Genomic DNA, 13,905 nt, shown 5'->3' with positions numbered 1-13,905 from the left:
GATTTGCCATTCTATGGTTCAGTCAATTCAAGGAGAGAGAAAGAAGAAGAAATAGAAAATTTGGGTGAAAAGGTGATTTTTGGGGGGGAATTAGTGAGGATTAATGGGAAAAAAAGAAAAAATAAAATAAAAATTTACCCAACTTAATGAGTCACGTGACTAGCACGTGTTGGTCAACGCCGGATTCCGGCGTTGACTTGCCTGAAAATGTGACATGGTCCCCCTCAGCAACCCAAAGTGTGTTTTGTGATCCTTTTGAACAACTTTTGGTTTAATTGGTCCTTCCGAACAAAAGAGCCACCTTTCTTGGTCCTTTTGAACAAATTTTCCAATTTATATTGATGTAATTACTAACATAATTTTACATGATTAATTTAAAAATTTCTTATTTGTAAAAAGCATGGTTTTATATTTCGGTTAATTTGGTTTTTTGGATCCAAATAAGGTCAATTCGATCCGATTCGAAAATCCGAATTTTCAAAAAATTTCAATTCGATCCAATCCGATTTAAAGTTTGGATCCCATCTGAATTAATAATTTGGTTTGGATTGGATTGAATTTTGGTTTTTATCCGAATAATGGACACCCTTATAAATGACTACCACAACAAGGATCTAATCAACTATGACCCAAATCGTCTCCAATTTTAGGCAATTCTTTTTGGCCTGCCCCAAAACTATTTTTAAATGTTTTGGCTTGAGTTATTTACCCAAATCACATATGTAGTTCTTTAGATCTTATACAACCCGTCTCGACTATACTCGGGTTTGGGCAAACAAACCAGTGCTACGGTCATATATTGATCCTAACCTTTAAACAATTTTGTTCACGACCGGGCAACTCGACGGTTACATAATAAATAGGCAAAAGCTAACCAATTTTCTTTGCAATCGGTCTTTTTCGTTGCAAAACATAATGCCATGCCATAGCTCAAGTTAAGCCCACCAAAATCCTTCTTTTTCGAGAGTTGCAGATGAAAAATTGCCGGAAAAAAAAAAAGGGGATGGGAAGAACAGTAGTGGCTTTGATTGCGAGTTTATGGGTGATCCCAATTTCATTTCTTGTTAATACAGTTGTTCCAGATGCTTAAATCTTTCCCATTTTTTTTCCTTTTCTTTTCTTCTTTTTTTTTTTTTTTTTTTTTTTTTTTTTTTTTTTTTTTTTTTTTTAAATATAAAAAAAAAATGTTTTTCCTGCTGAAATTTTGGTAATGAATTTGACAGGACGAAATATTTCACATTCCACAAGCTCAACAATACTGTAAAGGCAATTTCAAGAGTTGGGAATTTGGGATACCGTGATTACTACTCCTCCTGGCTTGTATGTGAGCAATTTCCCTTAAAGTTTGTATTTTGTTTCTAAATACTATATGTATTTTGTTTTGCGGACGCCAACTAGCTTATTTGGTTAAAGTCGTGGGGTATTATGATTGAAACCTGGGACTTGGGATCGAATCCCATCATACCTCACTGCACAACCCAAATTGTAGCTATTTAATTAATGAGTTTTTGAATTTTTCATCTTTACTTTCACTAGTTTAAAAAGGCTTAATTTACCCTTTTGAAAGTATGATTTTGATGAGCTGATGATGGTTATCTGATTGATTTTCTAGAGGCTTGAAAAAGAGTAAATTAGGTTAGCTGTAGAAGGTGTATATTGATTTACCAAGCTACAAAATGAAGGCATTATTGTGTGTGAAAATTTAAATAGTGAATTAAGGAAAGAAGGGTAGATATCATCTATTGTAATAACTGATAAATAGACATGATTCAGAATTTTAAGGGAGAGTAATTGTCACAGTGAAGGGGATTTGTTGGGATTTCCATTTCATGTGTAGGTTTTAATCCAGAACATTCAAATTCGGCCAAAAACTGTTAAAAGGTTTTGCAAATTCTTAAATTCTAGTCATGGAGGAGAAAACTTACATAATAGTGATTTCCTCTGTTAGACTGATTGGTGTGTGCAATAAGCATTACTTGTTGCCTTTTTTTTTAGTGCTCCAGTAAATAGGTTAATATGGTTGGGGTGAGCCTTTCTGAAGTGTTAGCCAGATTGAGTTTTAGTTAAGCTTCTTTCGGAAGGATTTTACCTTGCTCGATGACTGATGTCTTGTATAAACAAAGCTGTTTTTAATCAGTCCATCCTTAGGTAGTTAGATGTTATGTCAATAATGTCATTTCCACCATGTTTGTAACTAATTCTAACTATACTCTGGATTGTGCAACTTTTCTTGAGTGGCATAAGCTATCTAGAGTTCAAGTGTTAGTTAGAATGGAGTTGATTTTGTAATTCAAAACCTCTGCAGGTACTATCTTTCACTTGCCCATATTGCTTCTTTGTTTCCAGGCATGGTTTTGCTGCAACGGATCTCATCCTTTAAAGATATATGTTCTGCTGCAGTCCTTCGCTCCATCAATGGTGCATTAGCTGTTATATGCAGCATTCTAATATATGAGATCATCACACAGTTAAGACCAGCACTTGACAGAAGAAAAGCAACAATTTACACTGTTGTTCTTTCATTATACCCTCTTCATTGGTTCTTCACTTATCTTTATTACACTGATGTGGAATCACTGATCTTTTTCCTTGCTATGTACCTGGCATCCCTGAAAACAAATTATGCTTTGAGTGCCTTGGTAAGGACTAAGTCCAAATGTATTTCATAATACTACTTCATCTGCATGAAAGCATACTAATATATTTAACTCTTTCATGAAGATGGGGGCATTGGCTGTATGCATTCGACAAACCAATATCATATGGATGCTTTTTGTTGCATGTGGTGGTGTAATTGATATGCTGCTGGTCAATAGGCAAAATGTAGGTAATCATAAATCTAATGTGTCTATTGGTGAAAAGGAACACATAACTCCTAAAGATGATTTTACAGCAAAATCAGGATTAAGAAGGCGAAAGATGAAGGCTTTTGCACTTGATGTTCCCTGCCCTACTGTTATTGGTGCCGATAAGACTGCTCTTTCGAGATCCCATCTTTCAGGTGACTTCCGCACCTTTAATGATCTCCAACTTATTGTCCATGCTCTCTAAGAGTCTAAGTATAACTAGTTAAGGTCTGCAATTGAAACTGAAATTGCCACTGTTCAGCCACTGGTATATTTGTTGTATTATAGATGAGGTTGAGATTGTTTTATCTTTAAAGAAGACATAGATACTCAGTACAAAATGGAGGTTGGATGAGTTGCCAAATTGTTATGCATTGTGCTATCAGTTGTTCCTTTCTTTTATGTTTTATTGCTATGTAATTATATTCCTTTTGTTTTCATAAATATTACTTCATCTTTATAAAGTCATGTAGCTATTTTTATCCAAGCACCAGCTAAGTTTTATTTGTTCCATTCATTCAAGTCCCTCTAGGTGTCAGAATGTCTTTTCATATCTTTCAAAAGTAGCTACACAGTAGTTTTTATATTTTATGTCAACTTCCATCTCGACCTTACTTCCTTCCTCTTTATGGGTCTTGTCAAAAGATTGCTCCGTGCCTCTGTCCATAATGATAATTAATATTCCACTATTCGATGATACAACTAAATTGGATTGTGCTTCTAATCTTTGCCTACTGTACTTATTTTTGAGCAATTAGAATGTTTCCTGACATAGTCAAGCCTTTCCCTTCTTTCGCCATTGGTTTGAACGTAATTTAACCTTTTGATAGCTCCCAGCTTGGCATAACCAATACTTATTTTCAAATAAATCCATGATCTATCAGGCAATATGAGTTCAGCTTCTACCTCAAGGTGGATTGTTATGGTTTATTAAAGTAGCTTAGGCAAGATATGCTTTATTTTAAAGATATAAGTGCTTCCCAATTGCTAACTTCTTTTGTGATAATTTATTTGCAGGATTGTTTGATGAGATCCAGTACATCATTGTACAAGCATGGCATTCAAAATGGGAGCTTGTGGTTTCTTTTAGCCCCTTTATTTTGGTGCTGGGAGCCTTTGTTGCTTTTGTTTATTGGAATGGAAGTGTTGTTCTCGGTACTATCATCTTGCTCTGCTGCGTCTTTGCCTTAGCTTCTGTTTTCCTGTGGATCCTGTGGTCTTTGTGTGCTGCCTCTGACTTTCTATTTTTCTGTTGTGTAAGCATTTTATTCTCCATTTTTTGTGTTGCAGGTGCTAAAGAAGCTCATGCCGTGTCCCCACATTTTGCTCAAATTTTGTATTTTGCAATGGTTTCTGCACTGTTTAGTGCTCCATTCCACTTCACTTTGGGTCATGCTACTGTTCTGCTGCAATCCATATGGAAGACTAAGCCGCTTAGTTTTGTCCTGGTATTTATGATCTTTGCTGCCGGTCTGCTTTCTGTGCATTATTTCAGGTAAGCAGAGAAACCTATCTGTATACGCTAATGAAATATTGAAATGCTACGGATACAAGCTATTTTGTCACCAAGTATTTATTTCCTTGTTTCCAGACAGTTTCAGATTGTCGTATTGTCAGTTTCTCCAGAACAATATAAATAGAACAGAGAGTTTTTCACATTTGGGTCCTTACTAAAAATTTGTCTCCATGGTAGATCTAATAAATTTTAACATTCGACATTTACATGTGAGACCAATTATTTACTGTCATAATTGTATTTACTTAAAAGGATAAAAATATAAGATATGGTGTATTCAATGTTTGCGTACAAGGCTAACACAAATGCGAAGTATAAAACACTCAATGTTCATAATGTTTTCTCCCCTGTAAATCAAGGATTAGCAACTGTCAAGCTCTTGATATTTCTTTGATGATTGTTATGTACTCTTGTATATGATTGAGCTGTGTTTTTCGAAACTGATATATTTTGGTTGAATGCTGCAGTATAGCTCACCCCTATCTTCTAGCAGACAATCGACACTATCCATTTTATATCTGGCGAAGGGTCATCAATGCTCATCTGTTAATGAAATACTTTCTAGTCCCATTTTATGTTTACTCATGGCTATCAATCTTGCACATATTAGGTCAGTATTTTATCAACCATTTATGGCTTGTATTCAGTACTTTGTTCCCTTCACAGTTTCATCTGTCTAAACATGTTGTATTTCTCCCTACCAATGTCACAAGTTCGAATCCTAGCGCTAGGTCTTGGGGTGGGGATTTCCCTTATCCCTCCTCTCTGTCAAGGGTCTGGCCTGCAAATCTGGGCCGAGTTGACCTGTGAAAAGTTCAGTAAAGTCTTAATAAATAGTCTTGCCTTCCAAACAATCTGCTGAACCCCTCTTTACTTTTCTGTCAACAGGAAAGGCTAGGAGCAGAATCTGGGTGTTGGCCTATTTTTTGGCTTGTGCCGCAGTTCTTGTGCCTACCCCTGTGGTTGAGTTTAGGTATTACACGATACCATTCTTTATTTTTATGCTTAATTGCAGGATTGATGAGGTTAGTAAGTGGCTTCTCATCGCGATTCTATATCTAGTTGTTAACGGCTTCACCATGTACGTGTTTTTGTTTTGTCCATTTGAGTGGAGCCATGAATCTGGTGTTCAGAGATTTATATGGTAGATTAGCAACATAGCTTAACACTTCATTTCAGCATATCTTAGAAGTAGTCTTGTATACCATGTTAATGAAAAGAGTGCATTTTTTACTCGTTAAATACAGAGTATCTTGTGTGAGTTAGGAGTCACCATTACTATTTAATCCAAGCATGTTAAGCTATAAAAATTTGTTGTCCAATTTTGAGTCTCTAAAGTTACTTCCGAAACTAAGTTAATTATTATACCTTATTGTATTATGATGTAGCACCTAGATCACATCGATACATATAGTTCGACTAAGTTTGTATAGGCTCATCACATAAAAATTGCGGAGTGCATAAGATTACAAAAGATGCTAAGAAATGCAAGATGGTGGCTTTTGGAATCCAGAAGCGACGCCCTTGACGTTGTAACATGATGAAATAGTTGGTCCTTTGTTACTTCCATACCTCAAATTTATGTTCTTTGTCTCAACTTCACATGGTCTATATTTACTGCATTGTAAATTTACTGCAACATACGTTTGTGAAACTCCCATAATATTCACAAACTTCACATCGCTTATTTGAACATGAGAATCTCCCTTCAATAAAGAAAACATAAGTGAATTAGAATACATTCAACTTTTTTTTTTTTTTTTTTTTTTTTTTTTTTTTTTTGGAGGAATTAAAATACATTCTACTAAATATTCCCATATCTAAATTAAATAGGCCTCTTATATAAGCATGTAACATATGAAAGTACATTTACTTAAAAAGATAAACTAAAATTATACTTCGCAATAACATTGTCTAACAAGGTTCGAAGGGATGTTAATGTCCTAGAGGTATACGTATGATTTATCTCTTTATACTATGTGGATGTCACTTAGCTTAGTTGGTTAAAGTTTTAAGACTAGACACATAAGCATCTCATTAAACTTTACTACCCTCTCTCCCGCAAGAAATAAAGTAAGAACCCGTAGCAAATAATAGAGTCATACCAATCCGGTTAATGAATAAAGAGATTTGGAATTACCTTAGGACATTTATGTGATGGACAATAATTTTGATCAATAATGATGGGATTGCTAGCATTGTTAACAAAAATGCTCTCAAATGAAACTTTAGCAACCTTCCCTGCATTTTTGGTAGCCCATGTCTTAATCCTCACACCATTCATGGTATCAGTGAAGTTGCAATTCTTCACATTTATTCCCTTCACTGCAAGCTCGTTAGGCCCGATACCCATGCTCCCGATACTAATCCCGTGACCCGGCCCGCACCGAGTACCCGTGATGTTAACATCTTCAGCTCCAGGAAGGAGTGAAATGCAATCATCTCCTGTAGAAATCTTTGAATCTGATACTTGGATTTGTCTTGAGAAGGCAATGTTGATTCCATCAGTGTTAGGGCTATTAGGTGGGGCTGAGATATGAATTTGGGCTATCGTAACGTTTTTGCACCCGTATAGTTTGATGTGGCTACCTTTGCTATCGACGAAGTTCATGTTGTCGATCCTTGAATTGTTGACAAAAGTTAACATCAACGACTGTGTAACACAAAAATGAGACAGTTGATAGTATGTTAGTTATAATATTTTTTCTGTTGTTTTTAGTGTTACAGCTTAACTCGCACGTAGTCATAAGTAATTTACCGTTGGAAGGTTGTTGATCGAGGGGTTATCTTCCATTATCTTGAACCATGAATCTGAGCCTTGCCCATCAAAATGGCCACTACCACTTATACCCAATTTATCTACATATCTAAATTCAACCCAATAGGTCAGCCCAATATTAACTTTATGGGCCTTCAAAAAGCCTGCATTGTGGAAATCTTTTGGGCCCATGCATGGGCCTTGGAACAGTAAATTTCTCAACAAGTATTTCCCACGTGGGATTTTAATTACCGCTTTGCCCTTCCATTTGCATGCTTCATTCCATGATCTCTCAAAGGCCTACAAGGTGAAACCAATTTCAATTTTAAGACATTTTCATCATCACTCAAATTATTGTATACTTAATAAAAAATAAAAAAAATAAAAAATTGTTTTAACATCAAAAATACTAAATAAAGATTTAAAATATATACTACGAATATTTTTGCGAATATAAACCCATTTCTCATAAGATGTATGTTTGCAATTGTGAGTATATTTTGTGTATAGCAAATACGTGCATATATATAGTCATGTGCGTGCAAAAGGGGGAGGTTAAAGAAATCTTAAAACATGAATTACGTACAAACATATTTAAAATTGTGAAAAATTATTTTTAAATCTCAATTTAAAGTAAAGACAATATTTGTTTTAAATTATTTCAGTTTTTTTTTCTCATAGTTAAGAGAATAACTACAAAACAAATTAAACTAAACGAGCACATGCAAGAGACCAATTAACGAGGATTAATATGATATAACAATCACAAATTAAACCAGTTATGTAGATGACATTCGATCCTCACTTTGTATACTCATGATCATAACAACTAATTAACGAGGATTAATATGATATAAGGACGGTAAGATGATCATGATTACCTGTGAATTATCATAATGGTCATCACCAAGAGCACCATAATCTTTAACGTTGAAAATTTTCACCCCCTTAATTGCTCGAGAGAAACTCATTATTAGCAAAATCAGTAGCAAAATCAAATCATCTCTCTTTCTTATTGTCATTTTTTGTCTCTTTTTCTTACACTGATATATTTTCTTTCTAGGGCTTAAGTTTGTATGTATTGATCTGTTTCATCAACGATTAATAGCTTCTTCAAATTATATACACAATTTTTTTTATTTAATTAATTTTTTATTTTTATGTGACAAGTGGTACACAACTACACACAACATTAGGGTAAAAAAATGTGCTCGTATTTTGTACCTATTCTTTTATTGTTAATATATTATTGTTAGCAAATTCGGTTTCTATTTGAACTAACGTTTGACCTTTTTGCATGCGGGCGTGTAACCATATATGCATAAGAACAAACTGAAATAAATGGGAAATGAGCCTATCATAAAGAATTGGTTGCTCACTTTCAAAATTTTTATTTTCCCAAAGCTTAAAAAAAAAAAAAAAAAAAAAACATATTCAATAAGAAGTATGAGTAAAAATTCTATAAAATTAATAGTATTTTAAAAATGTACTTAATATATTCAAAACCAAATCTAACAAGTTCCACATAGTTTTAATGTTTGTAATAGTGAGTTTTTATAATCAAAATTTTATAAATCAAAACATAAATAATAATAAAAGAAAAGGGAGCGATTAAAAGAGAAATCCTTAGATACTCTATTTTTCTTTCAATTAGAGTGTATCCGTGCTAGCGTACGGTATACATGTAACATGTATATTTAGAAAGAAAAAAAATAATACTCCGTAGGAAAGATGGAAGTTTTTTTCAAAAAAAATGATGGAAGTTACTTAATGGGAGGTTATTTAAAAATAATAATAATAATAAAAAAAAAAAAACTCATGAGAGTTGAGGATTGAGGTTTTGGAGAAACCTCATTAATATTATAATACAAATTCACACACCCACAAAATATATATATTTTTCTCTATTACTAGCTGTTATTTAAATTGTCAATAGCTTATTGTTATTCTATAGATAGTTACACGAGCTAAAATTATTTGATTTGCATTTATACATAGTACCTCGTAAAAAAAATACTCATTTTGAATAGCACAATTCATCCTCACGTGTGTGAATAAATATTCCAAGGAAAATATTCTCATGACATTAAATGTCGTACAACCAAGCAAAAAAGTATGTATATGCGAGTACTCTGTACAACATAAATATCAAACCTAAGATTATGTCTCAATAAAAGTCGACTTACATTACAAATCATGTCGCGTACATGCAAATTAATTGCCCATAGGTTCAAAGTATGGTTTATCTCATTAATTAATTAGAAATGAATCTAATTACTTTTCATTTTATTGAAGAGGAATATGATTTACTTTCATTTATTCATTTTATTTTTAGTAGCAACTAAAACAAAACAAAAGTAAATAGATTACACATTCAAAGGTAAGGGTGGGGTCATACAACGTCTTTCTAATACTTACCTCTGTGTTTTTTTTTTTATTTAGTTAACACGTATTCCTTTTTAAAAAGTTTTTTTTTTTATTTTTTAATTGACACGTTTCTTTTTAGGGTAAGTTTTTTACCTTACATTTACTAGCTACCTCACTTAATTTATCATTCTCTCCCACTCTCTCTCCTCTAAATTAAACGTGGCAAATAAATAGAAACGGAGAAACCTACCTCATCCTACAATTATGGAAATAAATTAATATTGAATATCCGTACATTACTAGGATTCCTACCTCCAAGGCTCCAATACTATTTTGCTTTCTAATTAAATCTTCTCACTTAATTATCATTCTATATTATCATTCTATGATGACAAGCAAGATTTAGGAAATTGTACACCATAAGCCTTCCCAATAGCATTAGAACAATTAGAAGTGGTATCCTCTGCATTGCTCTGAAACTTGATTTTAATGTCCCTTAACTCGATTTTATCGCATGGATTACTCCCACTGCACTGTAAATTCACTGCAACATTCGTTCTTGATGTTCCTTGAATGTTCTTGAACTTCACATCTCTTATTTGAACTCTTGAATCACCCTTTAAATCAACCTCGAAAACGTTAGGCCGTTAGCAAAGGAAAGAAAAGATTTATATGCATCAATATAACAAAAGTTACTAAGACTTTGGTGCATGCATCTTATGCATTAGCCAGAGTTACAATAGTTACATGCATGTTTACAGGTAATACTTTAGTTGTGAATTTTTACAATATGCTATAATCACATACCAAATATTACAGGTGATCAACATTGGCCCGACCCGCTAGTCCAACCTGAAAATAGGGCGGGTTTGGACAAGCTTAAAAATGCGTTTTTAATTTAAAAACCTAAACCGGCCCAAAAAGCCCGCTTTGGCCCAACAAACCCGCTACTTTTTTTGCGGGTTTGGGCACGAGGAATTGTGTTAAGCCCTGATCCGGCCCAAATTTTGATCACCTCTAGGACTCTACCAAATATTAAAAAATGATAATGTTACCTTATAAATCTCGATACATACCTTTTCACAGTTTTTCGATGGACAATAACTCTGATCAAAGATGATAGGGTTTTCAACATTGGTCATAAAAACATTGTCATATCGAACCTTCGTAACAAGGCCAGGATTATTAGTAGCCTTAGTCTTGATTCTTAAACCATTAGTAGTACCCAAAAGATGACAATTTTTCACGAATATTCGCTCAACACGTTCATCAGACGACCCTCCCATACTTCCGATACTTATTCCATGACCAGGACCGCATTTAACCCCAGTAACAATTATGTTTTTCGAAACCCTAAGGATTGCAACACAATCATCTCCGGAAGCAATTGTGGAATCGGAAATTTTAATACCATTTGATTCACCAATCTTAATGCCATCAGTGTTGGGGCTATCTTCCGGCGATGATATGGTAATTTGATTTAGTTTAGTGTTGTTACATGCAAATAAGTTGAAATGGGTGCTTTGGCTGTTGATTAGCTTTATATTTTGCGCCTTTGAGTTTGTTACAAAGCTAAATCTCAGCAACTGAAACAACAATAAGATAAAAGACGATTTAAAGTGTATGTGTAAGAAAAAATGTAAAATTTCAAAAGTTGTGATTAATAAAACATAAAGGGTTTGTACTATCAATCAATCAATCACAATATATTAAAAGACACATCAGCAATGACACATGTAATCTTCTGGTGTGTTCTTAGTATATTTTTTTTAAAAAAATAATTTTTTTAAAAAATTAATACAAAATATACGCAAAATATTTATTTTCAAATGTAGGAAAAAAAATTGTAGAATAATATATTTATAAACTTAACATAGTCGGTGAATGAAAAATTATCATATTTGAAATAAAAAAAATGCCATCAAGGCTCAAAATGGAAGAAAGCAATATAATATGTATTCAAAAAAGATAATATATATATATATACATATATATATATACATATAGCAGTTTGATTGAGATAAAATAAAAAAATAGATTTTAAATTGATACCACGAGACAAAAATTGAAAAATCGTGCATGACACGGGATCTAACTTAGTAACTTACTGTTGGAAGGTACGGAGAGCCGTGTTTTGGTGGGCCGGCACCAATAAATGATCCTCCTCCACTTACTGCCAGCCCATTAACATATCGAAACTCGATCCAATAATCACCACTAAGGCCCAATGGAGCCTTTAAAGTGCCTTTGTTTTGAAATTCTATTGGGCCATTACATGGGCCAGTCAATAATACTGAACCCACTAAGTATGTACCCGACGATACTACCAATTTGGATCCATCCTTCCATTTGCATGCATCTTTCCATGCTTTCAAAAGTGCCTACAAAATTTTGAATTTATTAAAAGAGTTTATTAAAAATTGCACTTTACAAAATTCAACATTTTACCAACCCAAAGAAAAATAACATGATTTTTGGACATAGAGAAAACATGAGTTTACATTTTACATTTTATTTTTTCACTATGTCCAAAAAAATATAACCCTTTGTTAAACACCAGTTAAAATCTTGTATTTTTCACAATTTTCTTTTCTTTATGTATGTACATCCTCCATTTCACTAAAATCGTCCCATTTGATCCAAAAATGAGACATTCTAGTGAAATGCCTGACCTCAACTAAAGCAATTTCAGTAGGATAGAGCGTAAATTAATAAAGACTCGTTCAAAAGCCTAGAACATACTAAAAAAAGCTCCTAAAAACATGCTTTAATTTTTCTTTTTCCTCATTTTGTAAATTAATTGTAATTGGTGGCAAATTATGAATTAGATCATCATCAACTGAATTACCTTCCTGTTGTCCACTGCTCCACCTTTAACATCACCATAATTATCCAAATTGAAGACCTTTGATTGACAATGCCCTTTGGTAATAAGACAAAAGATTAACAACACTAATAGAGTACATTTTGACATTCTCGATTTGATTTGCATCTTTATCAACCCGAGTGTATGTAAGAATTTGTAAAACTCACTCGAGAGAATGTAAAAATTTGTAAACTCACTCGAGTGTATGTAAAAATTTGTAGGATGGACTTTGCATGTTATAACTGAATGCTTTATATAAGAGGTGGTCACTTGAGATTACAAAAACGAAAAAAGGTCAAGAAATCTTTACGATATTAAGGTAGATAAATGGTTTACTATATTAAGGTCAAAATCTTTTGAGTTTTTTGGCTTAGTAAATTTCTTTTCCAAGAATATTTTTACCTTATAAAAATGATTGAGTGATAACCTAATGGCCTTATCCCTTTTTATAAAAATTTCTTCACATATATGTATAATTACCATGTTTCTAACTAAAGTTTGAAGATATTGCTAAAATATTTACCCTTTTTATTTGTCATTTATCCTAGCATATATTCTTTGTGATTTGCTAAGAATTACTTCCTCCATTGCTTAACAACTACTACGGCTGAGAGTAAGGGATATCTCAAGTAGTTAGAGTTCCCTTTCGATTTCAAGTGATCTTAGAATTGATTCTCATGATCTTATCATTTGCCCTTGTGGCTCTCTAAACACCAAAAAAACAACTAGTATGATTAAATTTGACACATTAGTCAATGCATTATTTTGACTAAAATATACAAGTATATGAAAATTCGATATTTAGATACTACATAGTGAAATGATTCTAACAAGATATCACGTGATAATTCTTGTTTTGTATTTAATTAAGAAACAATCATCTTATATATGAATAAATAAGTAAAAAAAAGTCAAAGTTTCAAATAAATTATTCTATAAAAAGGGATATAGGAGTATTAATTTTATTGGATTTTTTTAGGGTTAATAGTAAAATAGCTTACTACGGAGTAAATAAGTAGAAGAACAAGTACGAGTAGTAAATACAAGCATCATATATTTCCTTTCTCGATCTAAGTACAACTCCGTACGACATTGTTTGACTTTACCCTAAAAAAACATAGCTTATCATATTCTTAATGTGACCTCAAAAGTCAAATCTTCCAAATAAGGAGTATATATATAGCTATACATGTGTGATATATATAATAAAATATAACATACTTAAAATAAATCTTCACTTTCTATGAGAACAAACATGATGATTGATGGAGTAATAAAAATTAAATCTTATAATTCCTTTCGTAACTATTTATTTTACACTATGTATGGAATTTTTTTTTTTGGTGTTTAGAGAGATATTAGGGCGGGGGTGAGAATCGATCACATGATATTTTGAAATCGAGAAGGAAACTCTAACCAGTTGAGCTATCCCTCACTCTCAACTATGTATGGAATATTATTGGTATGCGTTTAATTTTATGATATTGAAATTATATTATTGAATAGGATCATTATAAAAATCAATTATGATTTATGATTTTGTCCATTATAA

General features: G+C 32.7%; 2 protein-coding genes and 1 pseudogene across 3 annotated transcripts; 1 reads left to right on the top strand and 2 right to left on the bottom strand.

Annotated features, from left to right (window-relative positions):
• The first annotated feature begins 988 nt into the window (after positions 1 to 988).
• LOC145576951 (dol-P-Glc:Glc(2)Man(9)GlcNAc(2)-PP-Dol alpha-1,2-glucosyltransferase-like) lies at positions 989 to 5,598 on the top strand (annotated as a pseudogene). Its single transcript, XR_014098578.1, has 8 exons — positions 989 to 1,084; positions 1,224 to 1,320; positions 2,306 to 2,639; positions 2,722 to 3,001; positions 3,864 to 4,001; positions 4,137 to 4,341; positions 4,830 to 4,972; positions 5,251 to 5,598. The product of XR_014098578.1 is annotated as a dol-P-Glc:Glc(2)Man(9)GlcNAc(2)-PP-Dol alpha-1,2-glucosyltransferase-like (transcript).
• A 242-nt stretch (positions 5,599 to 5,840) lies between these two features.
• LOC145575794 (polygalacturonase-like) lies at positions 5,841 to 8,091 on the bottom strand. Its single transcript, XM_081633594.1, has 4 exons — positions 8,002 to 8,091; positions 7,121 to 7,420; positions 6,503 to 7,015; positions 5,841 to 6,068 (listed from the first exon to the last, which is right to left on the bottom strand). Exons 1-4 carry the CDS (start codon positions 8,089 to 8,091, stop codon positions 5,841 to 5,843), a joined length of 1,131 nt encoding a protein of 376 aa, XP_081489720.1.
• A 1,779-nt stretch (positions 8,092 to 9,870) lies between these two features.
• LOC145575793 (polygalacturonase-like) lies at positions 9,871 to 12,461 on the bottom strand. Its single transcript, XM_081633593.1, has 4 exons — positions 12,336 to 12,461; positions 11,596 to 11,868; positions 10,564 to 11,073; positions 9,871 to 10,116 (listed from the first exon to the last, which is right to left on the bottom strand). Exons 1-4 carry the CDS (start codon positions 12,459 to 12,461, stop codon positions 9,871 to 9,873), a joined length of 1,155 nt encoding a protein of 384 aa, XP_081489719.1.
• Between the last annotated feature and the right edge of the window lie 1,444 nt (positions 12,462 to 13,905).

The sequence above is a fragment of the Chenopodium album genome, chromosome 13 (genome assembly GCF_948465745.1).
Source record: "Chenopodium album chromosome 13, dcCheAlbu1.1, whole genome shotgun sequence".
NCBI classification, from domain to species: Eukaryota; Viridiplantae; Streptophyta; class Magnoliopsida; order Caryophyllales; family Amaranthaceae; genus Chenopodium; species Chenopodium album.
This window is presented reverse-complemented; position numbering and strand designations above follow the sequence as displayed.